The 16,741-nt window shown below is 46.2% G+C and overlaps 1 protein-coding gene across 9 annotated transcripts in view; it reads left to right on the top strand.

The window, feature by feature from the left end:
* The first annotated feature begins 6,010 nt into the window (after nucleotides 1-6,010).
* LOC135920017 (uncharacterized) overlaps nucleotides 6,011-16,741 on the top strand; it is a 278,410-nt gene continuing 267,679 nt past the window's right edge. For all 9 annotated transcript variants that reach the window (XM_070536189.1, XM_070536193.1, XM_070536187.1 and 6 more), the window contains exons 1-2: nucleotides 6,011-6,127; nucleotides 14,717-14,736. In XM_070536189.1, coding sequence (XP_070392290.1) covers nucleotides 6,124-6,127; nucleotides 14,717-14,736 — 24 coding nt within the window. In that variant the 5' untranslated portion in view covers nucleotides 6,011-6,123. The remainder of the gene's footprint in view (nucleotides 6,128-14,716; nucleotides 14,737-16,741) is intronic.

Genomic DNA, 16,741 nt, shown 5'->3' with positions numbered 1-16,741 from the left:
TCTTATGGATTAGAATTATGTTAGCGTTCTTCCAAGATTCCGGTACGCTCGAGGTTATGAGGCATTGCGTATACAGGGTGGCCAGTTTCTCTAGAACAATCTGACCACCATCCTTCAAGAAATCTGCTGTTACCTGATCCTCCCCAGCTGCCTTCCCCCTTTGCATAGCTCCTAAGGCTTTCTTTACTTCTTCTGGCTTTACCTGCGGGATTTCGAATTCCTCTAGGCTATTTTCGCGTCCACGATCGTCGTTGGTGCCACTGGCACTGTATAAATATCTGTAGAACTCCTCAGCCACTTGAACTATCTCATCCATATTAGTAACGATATTGCCGGCTTTGTCTCTCAACGCACACATCTGATTCTTGCCTATTCCTAGTTTCTTCTTCACTGTTTTTAGGCTTCCTCCGTTCCTGAGAGCCTGTTCAATTCTATCCATATTATAGTTCCTGATGTCCGCTGTCTTACGCTTGTTGATTAACTTAGAAAGTTCTGCCAGTTCTATTCTAGCTGTAGGGTTAGAGGCTTTCATACATTGGCGTTTCTTAATCAGATCTTTTGTCTCCTGCGATAGCTTACTGGTTTCTTGTCTAACGGCTTTACCACCGACTTCTAATGCGCACTCCTTAATGATGCCCATGAGATTGTCGATCATTGCTTCAACACTAAGGCCGTCTTCCTGAGTTAAAGCCGGATACCTGTTCTGTAGCTTGATGCGGAATTCCTCTAGTTTTCCTCTTCCCGCTAAATCATTGATTATATATATATATATATATATATATATATATATATATATATATATATATATATATATATATATATATATATATATATATATATATAGTGAAGTAGACGCGCGTATGAAGCGGTTTATTGACGTTTCGGCCGGGGTCCGGCATTCTGATGAAGGCCGGACCCCGGCCGAAACATCAATAAACCGCTTCATACGCGCGTCTACTTCACTGTGAATATTTACCCGGACCCAGAACTGCTTTTTTTCTGGTATATATATATGTACATCAACAGGCCAACATTTTTTATTGCTTTTATGCATTTCTTTTAGTATTTCTCCTGTTGTTAGCTCTAATCATCGGGTGCGTGCAAGTATAACTTGTGTAATGAAATCGCCTACACCTCATTACGTAGTGTTTACCGTAGAGCATGTGCCCGTGTCAAAAGAGCATGTTGTTTACCACTGAGCTCACACTCCAGGTAAATGAAACTCTTCTGCAAACCCAAGTTAGTTACCTGGTCTCTTGAATTGCGTTTAACGAGAGTTTGCTGTAAACATTAGGCTGTAGCGTCCCCAGAACCTGTGTACGCAGCACGCAAGCGCATTGCGTAAGGAAATATTCACCGCAGCGCCTGTAGATACACCTGTAATATGCGTAACGATGTCGACAATTGTAAGTAATATTCGCATTGATCCGGCCCGCTCATTTGGGTGTTGCCTAGCATTGTAAAAAAGTATTCAGTAAATATAGTCGGTTGAAGTTCAATCCAAGTCAAACCTCTGTTCCGGACGTCGTTTTACCAAGTTTAAATCGTAGGCAATCCGTTCATGAAGGTGTTTTATATTCAATAGTGCAAACTTTGTGTTCTGTATGTGTGCAAGCTCGATGATTAGTAAAATCAGCACGCTTGCTGTACGGTCTGGCTTATTTTTCTACTTTATCTTCTGTAGAGAGAGCGTTATGGTGATAATAATCCGTGAAATGCTGAAAGTGTAACAATTGAGCAAAGATCCCGTCGGCTCCGAACTCAACCGAATCGAACATGTTTGGGGTATCGTGGAGAGCCGCCTGTTAGCGTGTCACCTCTCCAGCGCCACAGCAGACGCATTATGCTACGGACATAGCAATGAATGGCAGTGCGTTCAGGCGTATCCTCGTGGCATCGCGTTACGAGTGGATACCAGGGCACCTCCGAGGTGTCGTCGCCGTCTATGGAAAAATGACAGCGGAGTGAAATCACGCATACAGTGGGGAATATTACCATCTCAGAAAAAAACAGCAGCACGTTAGCTCGTCCTTAGTGTCCGCAAGACCGCAATATGTCGGTGGTCACAACGTCCAGTAACGCAGCATAACTTATTCGCAAGTGGGCAACTGTAATCGGAACTTCATGGCAGCGTGCGCCGCACAGCTTAGTATAATAGAAAATATATAATATTTTATATTATCGCGCATATGCCAGGGTTGCAGCAGCTTTCTGCAGTGACGCCCTCACGTGCATTTCTTTTTCAAGCCTTATTAAAGGTTTTGCAAAATATAAAGGCAGTGAAAAGTAATGAGCTTCCTTTCAGTTATCATAAAGTGTTTGTTTCCTTATTTAGTTTTTTCCTCTTGAGTAGTTACTCATGGCAGGTTTCTTTTGCATTGCCACCACCTATGAGACTACTGCAGCCTCTCTGACTTTCCGCTTGACGTGTTTTGTTGCTGTGTAGCCCACCCTACAGCCGCATACTTGCTGGTAAGCTTCCTAGCTATTTTCCACCACTGCGAATCAATGTTTTTCCTGTACAGATACCTCAACACTCTCCCAGCCCATTTATTTACTTTCTTCTATACTCCTCAGTCGTTCTTCATACTCAATTTTACTGTGAGCTTCCCTCACTTCAAAACTAGTCCAGCCAATGTCACCCTGCACAGCTTCATTTGTAGTCTTCCCGTGAGCGCCCAACACCAGGCGTCCCACTGACCTTTGGTTGCCATCGAGTCCTGATTGTACCCCTGATTTAGAGCACACAACCGCATTTCCAAAAGTAATGCCTGGAACCATTACAACTTTCCACATACGTCGGAGCACCTCTAACCTATTTTGTCCCCATAGCACTCTGTGCTTCATTTTGACTGCATTTCTCCACCCCATTATGTGGCCGAGGTGAGTGCCATCTGGAGGTATTGCCAGGCGTCCGGAGTACCGCTCCGTAGCTTCAAGATAATCGCGCCACGGCGCGCGCAAATGGCCGACGCCGTGGCTGGCCTGTTAGCATAGCGGGGCGTGGCATTTGGCGAGGAATTTCGGGAGCCGCCCTACGTTTCTGTGTAGGCGCGAGCGAGAGATGGTGCGTGAGAGAAAATTTGGAGCATTTTGCTCCTTCAATATATGACTATTGCTACGCACAACACAGGAGAAGTTTCTTTGCTCGTGTTGTATGCGTTTGTCCCCTAGCGGCGCTCACCATTGCGGAGTGGGGTCCAATTTGTTCACGCTGCTACGCTGGCTACCGGCGCGGTGAAGAAGTGGAAAGGACGCCCAATTCGGTGATACCTCTGTGTTTCTCGTGCCTGTGGCGCTGTTGCTGAGTCAGTCATGCCGGATTAAGCCTTTCTCGCCGGTTACAGCGCTCTACTTTCAAAAAAACATGACTGATTTTTTCGGGGGAGCAGTAGTGGCTGTAGTAGAGCGCGTACTTGCCAGGGTGGTGCAGTATCTCCGCTCTTTGCAAACTTTTCGTTTGCTGCTGTCCGCGACTTTTGAGGATCGTTTTTGAGTGGCCCCTTTGAGTGAAATAAACGCACAGCGCCTTAGAAACCGCAGCTTAACGCCATAGCCTGATGTCAAGCCGTGCTGATTATTGGCTTTGTGCCTCGGTTGCGTTAGCTTCGGTTTAGCTTTGCTTAAGGTTAGGTTAGGTTAGGTTACGATGCCGTAAAAGGCATTAGGGTAGCGCGACGCGTGTTCTCAAGGCGATTGCAGTGGCTTCGAGCGTCACCGGTGGCCTTTCAACCCCTCGCGTTCAACCAAGGTTGCTCAGGCACTCTGTATTTCAGATTTCCAATATATGTGGCCCACGCTCTACCGCAGTTTTTACTGCTCACAAGAAAATATCTGTGCTGTTATTTTCAAGGTACATCGCCGTAAGGCGTGAGAAAGGTATGATCTGGCACGGCTGACTCATTACAGGCGCCGTAGGTGTGCGACTGTCTGTCCGACATAGCGTGGCATAGCCGAGACACAGCGGTCGCCAAACGGGACGTCCACTGTGCACTGCTTCACCTGTTTTACCGTGCCGGTAGCTAGCGTCGGAGCGTAAACAAATTCGACCTCACTCCGCAATGCCGACATGTTCATGGACAAACGCACACAACACGCACTAAGAAACGTGTCCTTCATTGCGCTTAGTCATATATTCAAGGAGCAAGAGTCCCCACATTTTCTATCTGGCACCCGCTCTTACTTGCGCATGCGCAGAAACCTCCAGCGCCTCCGGAAGAGCGACGCCCTCCTGCACTTACTAGCAATTGTAAAGTGGCGACCGGTCTATGATTAGTAGAAATGCTGGACAGGGGTTTCTTTCAGCTTTCCCGAAACGGTATTATGTTTTCGGTTACAGTAATCTTACAGTCCGACGTTATCATGTCTTTAGGTTGTGTGCAAGTCCTACCTTGCGATTTCTTTAAGTATTTTAGCTTAAGAAATTCAATTAGCTGAGCAGGTTCCACGCGCCACAGGGAAGGCCTGGGTATGAGCGGTTCCAATATCTTTTTGCCGAAACGACGTCCTCCGCTGGAGGCCAGACACCGACGCGAGACGCCAATGCTGGATCTTCTGCGACACGGGGCCCCTAACGCAATCGCATTCAAATATTGCCTTCATGCTTAAATCATGCATTCAGCCCGAGTGGGCACTGCCATAGAGCCCAGCGGCCAAATTGACTGCAGCGCACCAAGCGTCGGAATAACGCTTCCGGTTTGTGTATTGTGAGAGCGCGTTTTGAACACTAGCTTGCATGCGTTAAGGCGACTGCGCTAATCAGCGTGGCATTTGTTCCTTGCTTTTTTTTTTTTGCTCGCGGAATCGTTCTGTTGCCTAATAAAAATGATTGCAAACGATCTTTAAAAGCCTCCATGTAAATTTCATAAAGTAGACGCAAGACGCCTTGTAAATGAGTACATGTTTATTTTGTTCCATATAAAAGCTTGTTCCGGGCTCTAGAACAACAGCGCAACAAACCAGGCTAAATGCGAAAGAGAAAGGTCGCCGAACAAGCGAACTTTACATGCGCAGTCGGCCTCGCTCGCTTCGGTGGCGTGTTTTGAGCATCAACCACGCATCCGGCGCGCCGCTATCTTGTTGCTAGGTAATTCAGGAAAAATAAGTCGCTAAGCGCAGTTTAATTTGTGCGCAAAACTTCTTAGTTTGAGGGGGAAGGAATAAAATGAATAAAACGTCTGTAATTTTATTTTGCATTCTTTTTTTCCGATGCTCGCTTCTGCAAACGAATGGGATGACCAGTAGGCATGAAGTGTTTCCTCCTGCCAGTTTTCATCGAGCGCCCCCGATGATGATGATGATGATGATAGCCTCATGTTATGGCTCATACCCACACTGGCGGATTGGCCGAGAATTGCGTGCTGAAATGTTCTCCTATTCTGTTTGAAGTGCCACTTATTCGATTATTTAAAAAATATATATATAGCGAAAACATACAAAAACAAATAAAATACAAGACAAAAGTTAAAAAGTTATTCGTTTTGTTGACGTCATGTAACTGCAAACGGCATCAAATACGTCCCTGTGGCTGACCTCTCTATTGGTATTTCTTTCTCTACGCTTAAGTCGAATGCCGTCTGTTTTTTCTTCCTTTTTTACAACGCGTTCCAGGAGTATCTTCAAAAAGAAACGTCCCAAATTTTCCATAAAGACACCCAAACGTTGCAGCTCTTGCTTGCACGTTTTCCGTCTACTGAGCGAAATGTACTTATCATCGCCGTTATTTAATTAAAAGTAAAGAGAGACGGCGTGCGCACTTCGATGCTGTCATTTATAAGGACCCTAATTCACAAGAATATTTACGGTAGATTTATCTGTAAGAGAAAATGCAAGCCCACATTGATGCTCGGCATATATTTAGCGGAATTCGCTAGCCAATTACAAGGGGTTCAAGGAACGATGATCTTTATAACTTCCGCCGCAAAAGCTTGCGCCATTTGCTGCAGTGCACCGGCGTTGTTTCCATCAGCATCGTCATTGCCGAATAATGACATGAAGAAGACGACGACAAGTTGTGCCGGTTGTGCAGGATTTTTTGTCCGCGTAGAAAAGCTTCTTTTTTCATGTTTTCCTGCGGCTATCAGGCAACATCTTGCAGCTCTTCAGTCAACTTCAGCTGAAGCAATGGGTGAGCATCGTTCCTTGTGTACTCAGGCGTGCGGTATTCAAAAATTATAGTTTTACCTTAGCCACTTTCATTACAGGTCACCAATGAGGCAGTCGATTGTAAAGAGAGCTGCAGATCAAGTTTCCAACTGTGTGGTTGAACGGAACTGTTGTGTGTAAACCGTAATGTAATGCTGATTGACCGCGACGAATACGGGCAAAAGTGCTCCTTTTTAAGAGTAAACACTTAGGTGCCTGCTTAATACATAGTCGGAAATCTTGTAATATTCGAGTCACACGCATGCCCGACGCACTTAGGTAAAGAAATGAGAGAACAGAGATTTCATTCATTAGAATGACAACAGCGAAATGCAGCGCCATACAATAAAATACCCTGCAGTAGATTATAACTGAAATTCATTTTGCAGATTGCACTTTCTTGGTGTGTAACTATGCAATGGGCAAACAAAGTAATCAGCGCAGGATAATGGGCTAACTGACAATCCTTTTAGTTCACTGTCTGAGAGGCGGCTCTACATACACTGTAGATCGTGGTTCTCTGCAGCACAAAGAAAAAAGGGGAATACCGAGAGACGCCAGACTGCAACAAGTAGCACTTCGCATTCACAGTGACATATGCATTTCATTTTATGACATTTCTACTGATTATACATTTTACTGACGTGCCTGTCACGTCATCGATTAATAATGTAGACTCAATTTATTCGGCGGGTCAACCCCGAGAAAGTGTCATATCAAAGTGGGCCTATCCCAGGGACTGTGCAATGCGTGGCGCCGTGGTTCGCGTCTCTGGGGTTTTACCATGTTGTGTGGATGCCACGCATTCGGTATGCTTCTGAACTATGTGCAGGCAATAATCGGTTAGAGCATTTAATAAACAGATCGAGAAAAGCTTTACTTCACATCACTTTGAATATTCACGCTGAATGCGCACATGAGTTTGTAGCAGGCTGCCTTCCTAATTGTTCTTACCCTTTATTCTGTCTATGATACTGCTACATGCATAATGCGTGTTTATTTTGGACGATGCGCGTGGGTGTGCAGACGAAGAAGATGAACTGCTTTTGGGGCTCTCAAGCTGTGGGCTGAACTGTCCAGTGCTGTACTTGTTTTTGAAAATATAGCGTAAATAAGTTTTACTCTTTAAATCCCCCTTCTCGTTACACTTTTTGGAGGCTGGCGTTCCCCGTGCTCACCACGGAGTTCCGCACCGCCCGTACCACGAAGGTTTCCACCATGGCCCCCGGTAACGACATATCATCTGCATGAATACCTGCGTCTCTAACAACAACGTGCGTTATGGTTACCTATACCCGCGATTCTGGCAAAGTCTGCTATCACGACAATGTTGACGTTGATGATTTTCCCAGCATGTATGAGCCTGTTAGCCAAAACAACCGCTGTGACCCTACCATAATGCTAGCAGTCTGGTTCCAGATACACGTAGGCAAGCTGCCTGGTTGGAATGGCTTGAAGCAGAAGCTGCACGACGTCTTTCTAACCCTAATTAATGGCCGCCAACTGGCTGCATCAAAAGAGCTTGCTGTCAGAGTGCAGTCTTCCACTGAAGAGTATGGTTCGTACATAGAAAACATGCTCGCTCTTTCTCGGAAAGTCAACAAAAAAATGGGCGAGGTTGACAAAGTAGGTCATGTCCTCAAAGGAATCGCTGACGATGCATTCAACTTGTTGATCTACAACATTGTTTTTACTATCCATGTCATTGCCAAGGAGTGCTCCGCTTCGAGCTGACCAAAAGCCGCCACGTTATTCCACATCTCTATGGTCTCCCTTACCTGCCTGCGACGTTATCCTGCGTCGACCTTACCACTACACCCCCCCTTAAACGAAAACATGACGCGTATCGTTCTCCGCGAGCTCGAGACTGGAAGTCCAGCCCCATGCTATTCACGCCCACTTGATCACACCATTGACCAATGAGCACCAGAGACCTGCCTTATCCAGGTCTGCAATAATTTGCCAACCTCAGTTTTCCTGCTACCTGCTCTGTCTTTCAACCTGACGCCAGGCCGGTGTCGACAGCTGTGCATCCCAGCGAGCTTAATTCTCCTCCCGGACTCCGCATCCCTAGTGAGGTGAGAACTCCGGGCGACTAGGCTATATGTTTCTGTGGTCACCGTATTGGCAATGTAGCTCTTTACGGCTGCACCTCTTGGACGTCTCCATACTGGAGCGACTTTTCCCCTTCTCCTCGTGTATAAGCCGATCCACGTCGGTCATCACCTCGCCATAGATCTCCTACGTCTTACGCTTCTGTCGGTGACTATCGTCCCATTCGCTTGCCGTCACCTCAGCGCCGTGGCTTGCCGTCACCTCAGCGCCGTGGCTTGCCGTCAGCCTAGCCACATCGCTGATTGTCGCCGGCCAATTTTGGGTGCTCAGGAATGTAAAACTGGACTTGGCAACTCCGGGTTATAGGGCGCAATAAATGCAGTTTTTTAGCAGTCCACAGGCTCGACGTAAATCTGCAAATGCCGGACCGAATGTTGACGGATGAAAACTATTGGACTCCATGAATGCGCCATCGATGCCATGGAAAGGATAGACGTATTTATGGGTGACTGTTCAAACTCCTATAATCAGCGTCGAAACGCCAGCCGCTGTCCTCTTTCACGAGAATGACAGGGGAGGCCCACGGGCTAAGGAAACTTTCGATGACATCTTTTGTACTTTGTCGATTTCATTCAGGACTATTCGATATTAATGATGGGATACGCGATATAGATCCGTATCCGTCGTAACCATTATCAATAATCGAACGTGCCTCCCAGTCTTCAATTTTGGCCTGACAAAGCTAATTCTAACCCAGGGCATATCGGTAGCCTCGCTGCGCGCTATACCAGACGAACTCGTCACAACGTTTTTCTCTAGACGTCGCATCAATTCTTCACCCCGTTCACTGGACACAATTTGCCTTGAGGCCACATTTACTTCCATGATTGCTACGGACCTAATATCTGAACAAGCAGCACCTTTTGTTTTTTCACCACGATATCGCCGACCTCAACAATCGAAAATTACGTCAGGCACCATTTTTAAGTATCACCCAAATACTGGTTACGCTAGTACGATTCATCGCCAGCCATATCGAGGTTCTGAATCAGAGCGTAAGGTCGTTGAATAGAAGTGAACAAGATGCTTGCCTTCGTCGAACCCTTGGGAATCGACCGTTGTGCTTTCTAACGTAGAAGATAGCACTTGGCGTTATCGCGTATATTATCGTGATCTAAACCGAATAACCAAAAAGAACATCTACTCCTTCCATTGCCTTGACGGCGCCCGCAGTTGCCTCCACGGTGCCAACTACTTTTCCTCGATGGACTTTCGGTTTGGTTACTGGCGAATTTCTGGGAATAAAAGGCCAAAGAGTAGACTGCGTTCGTCGCCTCGGACGGTCTGTATGAGTTACCAGCTATATCATTTGGTCTATGTAACGCACCAGCAATGTTCAAACGTATGATGACTCTTTGCAACAAGATTTCAAGGCTTCAAATGGTCAACATGCCTTTGCTAGCTAGACGACTTTATTGTATTTTCCCCTACAGTCCATACACAAACTGAACGCTTATCAGCTATATAGGTTTTCCTCAAGGCTGGGCTTAAACTGAATTCATCGGCGTGTCCCTTGGGTCGCCGGCAGATTAGTGCTGGGCCACATTGCCGAGGCTTCCAGTATTCTATCAGACCCTGAGAAAATTCGTGCTGTCACGTTTTTCCCATACCTCAGTCTGTCAAAGACGTGCGAAATTTGGTAGGACTAAGCTGCTAACTTTCGACTGTTCGTAACAGATTTCGCAGCGATTGCTCAACAACTTACTTATCATCTGAAGAAGGATGTATGTTTACGTGGTGTTCCCCTCGGACTGCTGCAATTTCGCACCTCACTACCATTCTCACCATGCCGCCTATACTGACCAGATGTGGCCTGTCCTCTTCTACAGAGTTACGTACCGATGCCAGTGGTCACGGGACAGGAGCCGTCGTAGCCGCTCACCAACGGGGACAAGATCGTGGCATCCATTACGCACGCCGCCTCCTTACAGCAGCGGAGCGCAACTATTCGATTACTGAGCGTGAATGCCCGGCGCTCGCCTGGGTTGTTTTCAAATTCCTCCAGTATTTGTACGACACGCAATTCTCTGTAACGATGAACCGTCACTCAAGGATCCTGTCGACCGGCTTGATCGCTGGGCTTTGTGGCTACAAGGATATCCTTATATCGTGGTGTGCTAGCCGGGCCGGCTGCATCAAGACGCATACTGATTATCACGCTATCCCGTAGACGAACCACTCACCGACCCTGACCCCTATGCCGGCGCTTGCTTTCTCTCTGTTTTTAAGCTGCTACTCGTTGCCGATGAGCAAAGCCGTGAAGCCACCTTGCGCGCCGTCATTGATGCTCCATCAAGATGATCCCTTCACCTGTTTGTTCTCCCAGATGGTGCATTATACCGCCACAATATACGCCCCGACGGTCGTGCCCTACTCTTTGTCATTCCGAAGCACCTCCGGACATCTGTTCTCCAAGAACTTTAGGATTTACCAATGCCAGGTCACCTTGGCGTCTCCCGCACCTACGACCGGACTAGCCGACGCTTCTATTAGCCAGGCTTTGCACGCTACGTCCTGAAATACAATGCGGCCTGTGAGAAGCTACGGCGCCGAAAAACATCATCGACGCTGCCTGGCGGGTGCCTTCAATCACTCAACGTCTCGTCGCAGCCTTTCTTTCGCGTTGGCTTGGATTTTCGTGGGCCTTTACCTCTACAACAACAAGTGACTAGTGAGTCGCTGTGACTAATGAGTCGCCATCACTAGAGCAATTCTAACAAGCTGTGCCACCGAAGGAGATTTTCTTCAACAACTTGATTTTACAACATGTATCTCCATGGCAACCGCTCACTGGCCATGGCTGATATTCTTTTAAAAAAATTATCGTCAAATCAACCAAGCGCAAGCTACGTCTTACGATCCACAAGCTTATGATCTCACGGAGCGCATGAATTGAACTCTGGCAGACATGCTTGAAATGTATGTCTCATCCGACCATGCAGATTGGGACCTTATGTGACTCTAGTCATATTTTCATACACTTCTTTGAGCCACAACACAGCGAGTTATTACCCGTTCTTTTCGTCGTTCGGCCGAGAACCTACATTGCCACTGGACTGCCGCAACAGAGACCGATCAACATCCGCTTGGTGCCATCACCAAGACAGCCCAAGAACGCGAAATTACCCACGCTCTCCTGCTGGCCGCCCTGGAGAACCAGTGACGTTCGTACGATTGTCGACCCAGAGCCGTGCACTTTTCGACATGACATTGGTACTGCAGTGGTCCCCGACCCGTCAAGTTGGCTGTTAGAAAAGCTCCTGTCTAGGTACACAGGCCCATACCAAGTGGTGCGGGTTGTTACCCCAGTTACGCACGAAATCGCCGCAGACAACGCCAGTGGCTCATGTGCCCCGGATTCCACTGAAGTTGTGCATGCCGAGCACCTCAAACCCTATTACTCGTTTGTTAACACCGATATTCAGACCCACCGCCCCGGCTCTTCTGCCACAGGGGATAATGCCACCTGCATGTTGCCTGTTCTTTCTTCTTTTTTGACGATGCGCACGGGCATCCCGGTGAAGAACTGCTTCTGGGTCTCGAGCTGTCGGCTGAACTGGCCAGCGTTGCAGTTGTTGGAAATATACAGTGCACATAACCGTCAATGTTTAATCCCTTATTCGCGTAACAACACGAATGCTTTTCTGCAGCGATCTCAACAAAATGATGTAGGCGTTTACAACGTGTTAGTTGGCTAGTCGGTTAGTTATGATGGAATATGGCAGCTCACTTTGAAACAGGGATGTGACACAATGAACAAACACGAGAGCTGTTGTCAAAATAGGAAGTCTCCGACACTCTGTTCCCAACAAAGCATCACATCAACGGTTAGCACGATGGTGTGCTCTTATCCAGTTGATTATAGCTTCCCTTAACATTCTTGTAACTTTAGCATTACACTCATAGGTATGTTTTCTTAGCATTTATACTCTATACTGCGCATCATGTTCCAGCTTTGGAGAGGTGTAGCTTAGAGAAACATTATTTTATCTTTACACGTGCACTGTACAGCACTTGTGCTGTACTAAATGTGAAAGATCTGAATGCCATGGGGCGCATTCATTAGGATAAAAAGCCAAAGTTGTCCAATATTTGGCTGTGTAGAGGGATGAATACTGTACAGAAGATTAGGTTTCGATATCTGCAAATATATTTGTATTCATGTACCGATATAGTTGACACAATTCAAAGACATAAAGAAGCTTCAATGGAATGATTTATTAACACGCTTGGGTTATTTATATCACGTAGCTGCTTGGAGCAGTGTACATGCACTTGTCCCTGCACGCTTAAGCCCCTTTAGAGGAAACCAAGGTAGTAAAATCACAGAACAATTGTGCATGTGAACTAAAGTTTTCTTGGTTAATATAAGGTATGTAATCGTCGATTTGGTGCATGGTCGTACAGAATCGTAGAAAAATAAATGTAGATTCTACGTATATTTTTAATCGTTGCGATGTGACGGTGTTGTGATGCGGGTAATTAAATGCTGTACAACTGCTAATCGTCGGTAATGCAGTTTTACAGGATACCACTTCCGGTCATGTCCGAAAAATAGGCAGCCATGCAGAAACCCTCACCATGCGACCAACGTGATCCACGCACCTACGGATTTAACTTCGTCTGCGATTGGTCGACTTATGCTATGCACTATCTCTAAAGCCGTTGCTGACCAAGCAGAAGTGACGAATCCCGTTACATGGGTGGGGGTGCTTCAGAGGATGCCCCACTGAAGACGAATAGTTATATGCAGGCAGTTTCACGCATGAGGTGTTTGGAGGAAAAGCCGCAGTCACAATCAGTAAAATCAAGGACGGTAAGCATTGAAAATATTGTTTTCAAAAGGCAGTAAAAAGGTTGCAACTGCTTCACTTGCTAGTGCTGTCTATGGGTCACTCACCTTACACTAATTTCTTAGTGTTTTTAGAGGCCTGTAATTGGCGTGGTTGTACAGGTACTTTATTTGGAAAGATTGAATGCGCTTTGCAGACAATCACAAGGAAGAAGACGGTACACGCGCCTGTCCCGTCTTCTTTCTTATGATCGTCTACAAACCGCAGCCGATCTTTCCAAATACAATGAACCAACTTGCCCAACAACGCATCCTGCTAATGTACAGGTACTGTATTCACTCCCGGTAAATCCAACGATATATTACTTCACTTATGGCAACAATAAGGCCTACATATTGTGCAACACTTTCTTTGTTTTGACAGCAATAATTATGCATGTTCGTATCATCGTTGCGGCCATTTCTGTAGCCATTGTGTGGCGATGGTATCAACGTGCGTGGATTGCCCACGAGATGACTCTTAGACGGCGCCCAGAAACGCACCTTGCGTTTGGTTGCAAAAGTGCCGATGCGAAGAGGAGGAATCACTACGCTCCACTCATTCGGTACTGCCCGAGCCATGAAAGGTTTTAGCTTTCGCTGTTGGCATGAATTTTGTGCACGTAGATTTAGGGTGCTTGCTGAGCAGCTGAACGCATAACAATATGTCGCGAATCCCCCGGTCGTAACGGTACGGACAGAAAACATGAACCTAAACCTATGTAATCCTTTCTTTGGGCGCTGATAACCATATTTACTTTCCGTCGTTCTCGTGCACAATGGATGTGCAACGGGGCAACGCCATTGACGGCAGTGCTGGCATTGCTCATCGTACAAACATTGTGACTCGCCTACTATCGGCCAGGACGCTCTACCTGTTGCGGAACAGCAGCTGACTGACTAGCATGCTGCGTCACGTCAGATCGCCTCCGCATATTGGTAGAACAACCTGCGAGGAGATTCGCCCAACAGAAAATCTTGCTAGTGGCTTCAGTGTGTTTCGCCTTCGGGAGAGACTGACGATTTCTTGATTAAGAACATTCTTTGCCACCTTTCTCGAACGCTCAAGTACAGTTTCTCTGTAAAATGCAAAACACACGTCTGATTGTCATGTGGAAAAGTTTCGTGCTGGCTATTTATTTGGTTTCTTAGACATGGCCGCATAAAATACAATATAAAGTGCCCGCGTAGTTCCACAGTTTTGTTATCTTGCCGTGGCAGTAGTTGTGCTCACGTATGATGATTTATAATTGCAAGAATTCATGACATAAGGGAGATTAAGGGATCCGAAAAAGCTAAATGTTCAACGAAGATTATAATCAGCTGGGAATGAGGCAAAAAATAAATGAGGAAAATTACTTGTTTGTTGCACTCTATGATAATGAAAGCAGGTTAAATTTAAAGCAAACCTTTTGATCCTACCTAAAGGGGGAGGGAAGTGAACGGGAATGAAGCGAAAAGGCCAGTGGACGGGTGATCGTGCAAACGTCGGTGGCGTCCATTAGGCCATCAGTTATCGTGGCATCGCTCGTTCAAAGAAGCACCAAAAGACAGGAAAAAAAGAAAACGCTGAACTGAGCTCATTCTTGTGACTTATTCGACCTCTTTCTAAAATGTACTTTCCAGATCGATCAGGAGGGACCAATGTAAGTAGACTGACTTTCTCTTGAGCATTTCTTGCTATCAGAAAACTTGTTGAACAAAATTTCTGGTTCACCGACCGACCGAGCGGATAACCTTGTTAGATAAAATATGAGATACAGTATAATATTTTTCGGTATTATGGATATTGTAAATTAGGAACGCATACTTTAATATAATATAATGTCCACAGTGTAGCCGGAACTTAGCGGTCTTGTTTCGTTAATATTTTACCATCACGTTGAGAGAAGGAGGCGGGATAAAGCGACGTCTAAGTATGCGATCGATTCAATTCTCAAGATAGTGCGAGGATTACCTCGAGAACCTAACACTTTTTCTAATACTAGATTTTCTTATAGCACAGTCAGCTGCGCTGGACAGGTATAGTAGTGCACGAACATAGTTGAAGGGTATTATTAGGTGGGAGAAAATATGCGAAGATTATTTAAGTAACCTTCAATAAAACAAAGAAACACGCGTGCGTTCTAAACCCAATAAGCCAAAATTTCGGTCTAAAGTATTCTATCAGGGTAGCAAACATTTTTGAGAAATGTGTGTTGTCTTAGAGATATTGGCTCATATGAATGCAGATGGGTTTCTTCCTGGCGACCTGGGTATGGAAGAAGTAAACGAACTCTTTCTCAGCAAAGTGAAAATCGCTCTGTTAAAACAAAAGCGCCACGTCTGCCGCCATTCGCAGGGTGCATCCAGTGGCAGTAAGATTATTTTATTCACTATTGACGTCATTCTTTAAGAGAATAAAGCAAGGATACGTCTGCTTGTTTAGTATGTTTAGTCCACGATAGCATAGTCGAGGACAGGACAACTCGGGGAACAATTAGCTCGCAGCTTCATCCTGGGGATAGACCATCTTAGCTGTATTTCCGTAAGAACCATAAGTTCACAATCGCCTCCAGGCATGTACCCAGGGGAGGGCCCGGGGTATATCCGCCCCCCCCCCCCCCCCAAATTTAGGCAGCATATCCCCATCTCCTCCCCGCCCATACCAGCTGTTCTCACGCACATTCCTACAGCGCCGACAAATCAATCTATTCGGCGGTCAACATTTTGCTACCTTTTACAGCGAGAGCTTGTTATGACTAAACTTCCATAGTGTTTTTTTTTCGCCGTCTGTCAGCAGAAAAAATCAACACGTGGGCCGATCCTGATGATAATGCCGAAAGGGTTCAAACTCAATGCAACATACCCCTGTGGGCTCGGGAATCTGTATCACGCCATTCGGAATATTCGGATTGGGCCCACATTTAAGGAGTGCTAACGCCTGCTTCACCTCTGCCGCGGGTGTGCTCGGAGGTGAAGCACTTTGCTTTCCACTTGAGAGCTTTGACTGTCGACAGGTCTCGCTGTGACTCCGTCTGCACAGAGTCGAATGGAATAGACAAAGGTGAACCAAAAAGATCATGGAACCATGTAAGAGCACTCCGAGCTCAAAAAAAAAATTGCAGAGAGTTATTAGGGATGAAGACGCTAACATCTTCAAAGAAGACGATGCACTGTAACACATCAGAGACGGTATTCGGGGTAACTTCGGCATGAAAGAAAGTGTAGTTCAGGCTCAAAGAGTTATAGCAACAACAGATAAGCCTGTGAGAAAAATTTGCCATAGAAAAATGTGCTCGAAAAATGCTGAACAAAATGCCCCTAATAACACGGCCGCAGGGACTGAATAGGTCCCCTTACCAGGCACGTAGCCAAGAGGGGGTCCGATGGCGCCCGTTACCCTATCCCCGCCCACGCCACCATTCCTCACACATAGCCCTAAAGCACCGCGAAACCAATCTTGAGACTTGACATCTATTTGGCGGTGAACATTTTGCTGCCTTTTTCACTCTTTTTGGATGGCGGTAGTTATCGGAATCTCCTGGGGTGTGTATGTTGTACAGTGACATCAGCCCTAACCAGACTGCTTTGCAAGCGCTGACGGCGCGTGCGTTTATCGTTTGTTAGCTTTCCCTTATTATGCAAAAAGGAAGTCAGGCGTTCGGCGTT

Source organism: Dermacentor albipictus, chromosome 3 (genome assembly GCF_038994185.2).
Source record: "Dermacentor albipictus isolate Rhodes 1998 colony chromosome 3, USDA_Dalb.pri_finalv2, whole genome shotgun sequence".
Lineage (NCBI taxonomy): Eukaryota > Metazoa > Arthropoda > Arachnida > Ixodida > Ixodidae > Dermacentor > Dermacentor albipictus.
Note: the sequence above shows the minus strand (reverse complement) of the source record. Positions and strands in the feature narration are given on the sequence as shown.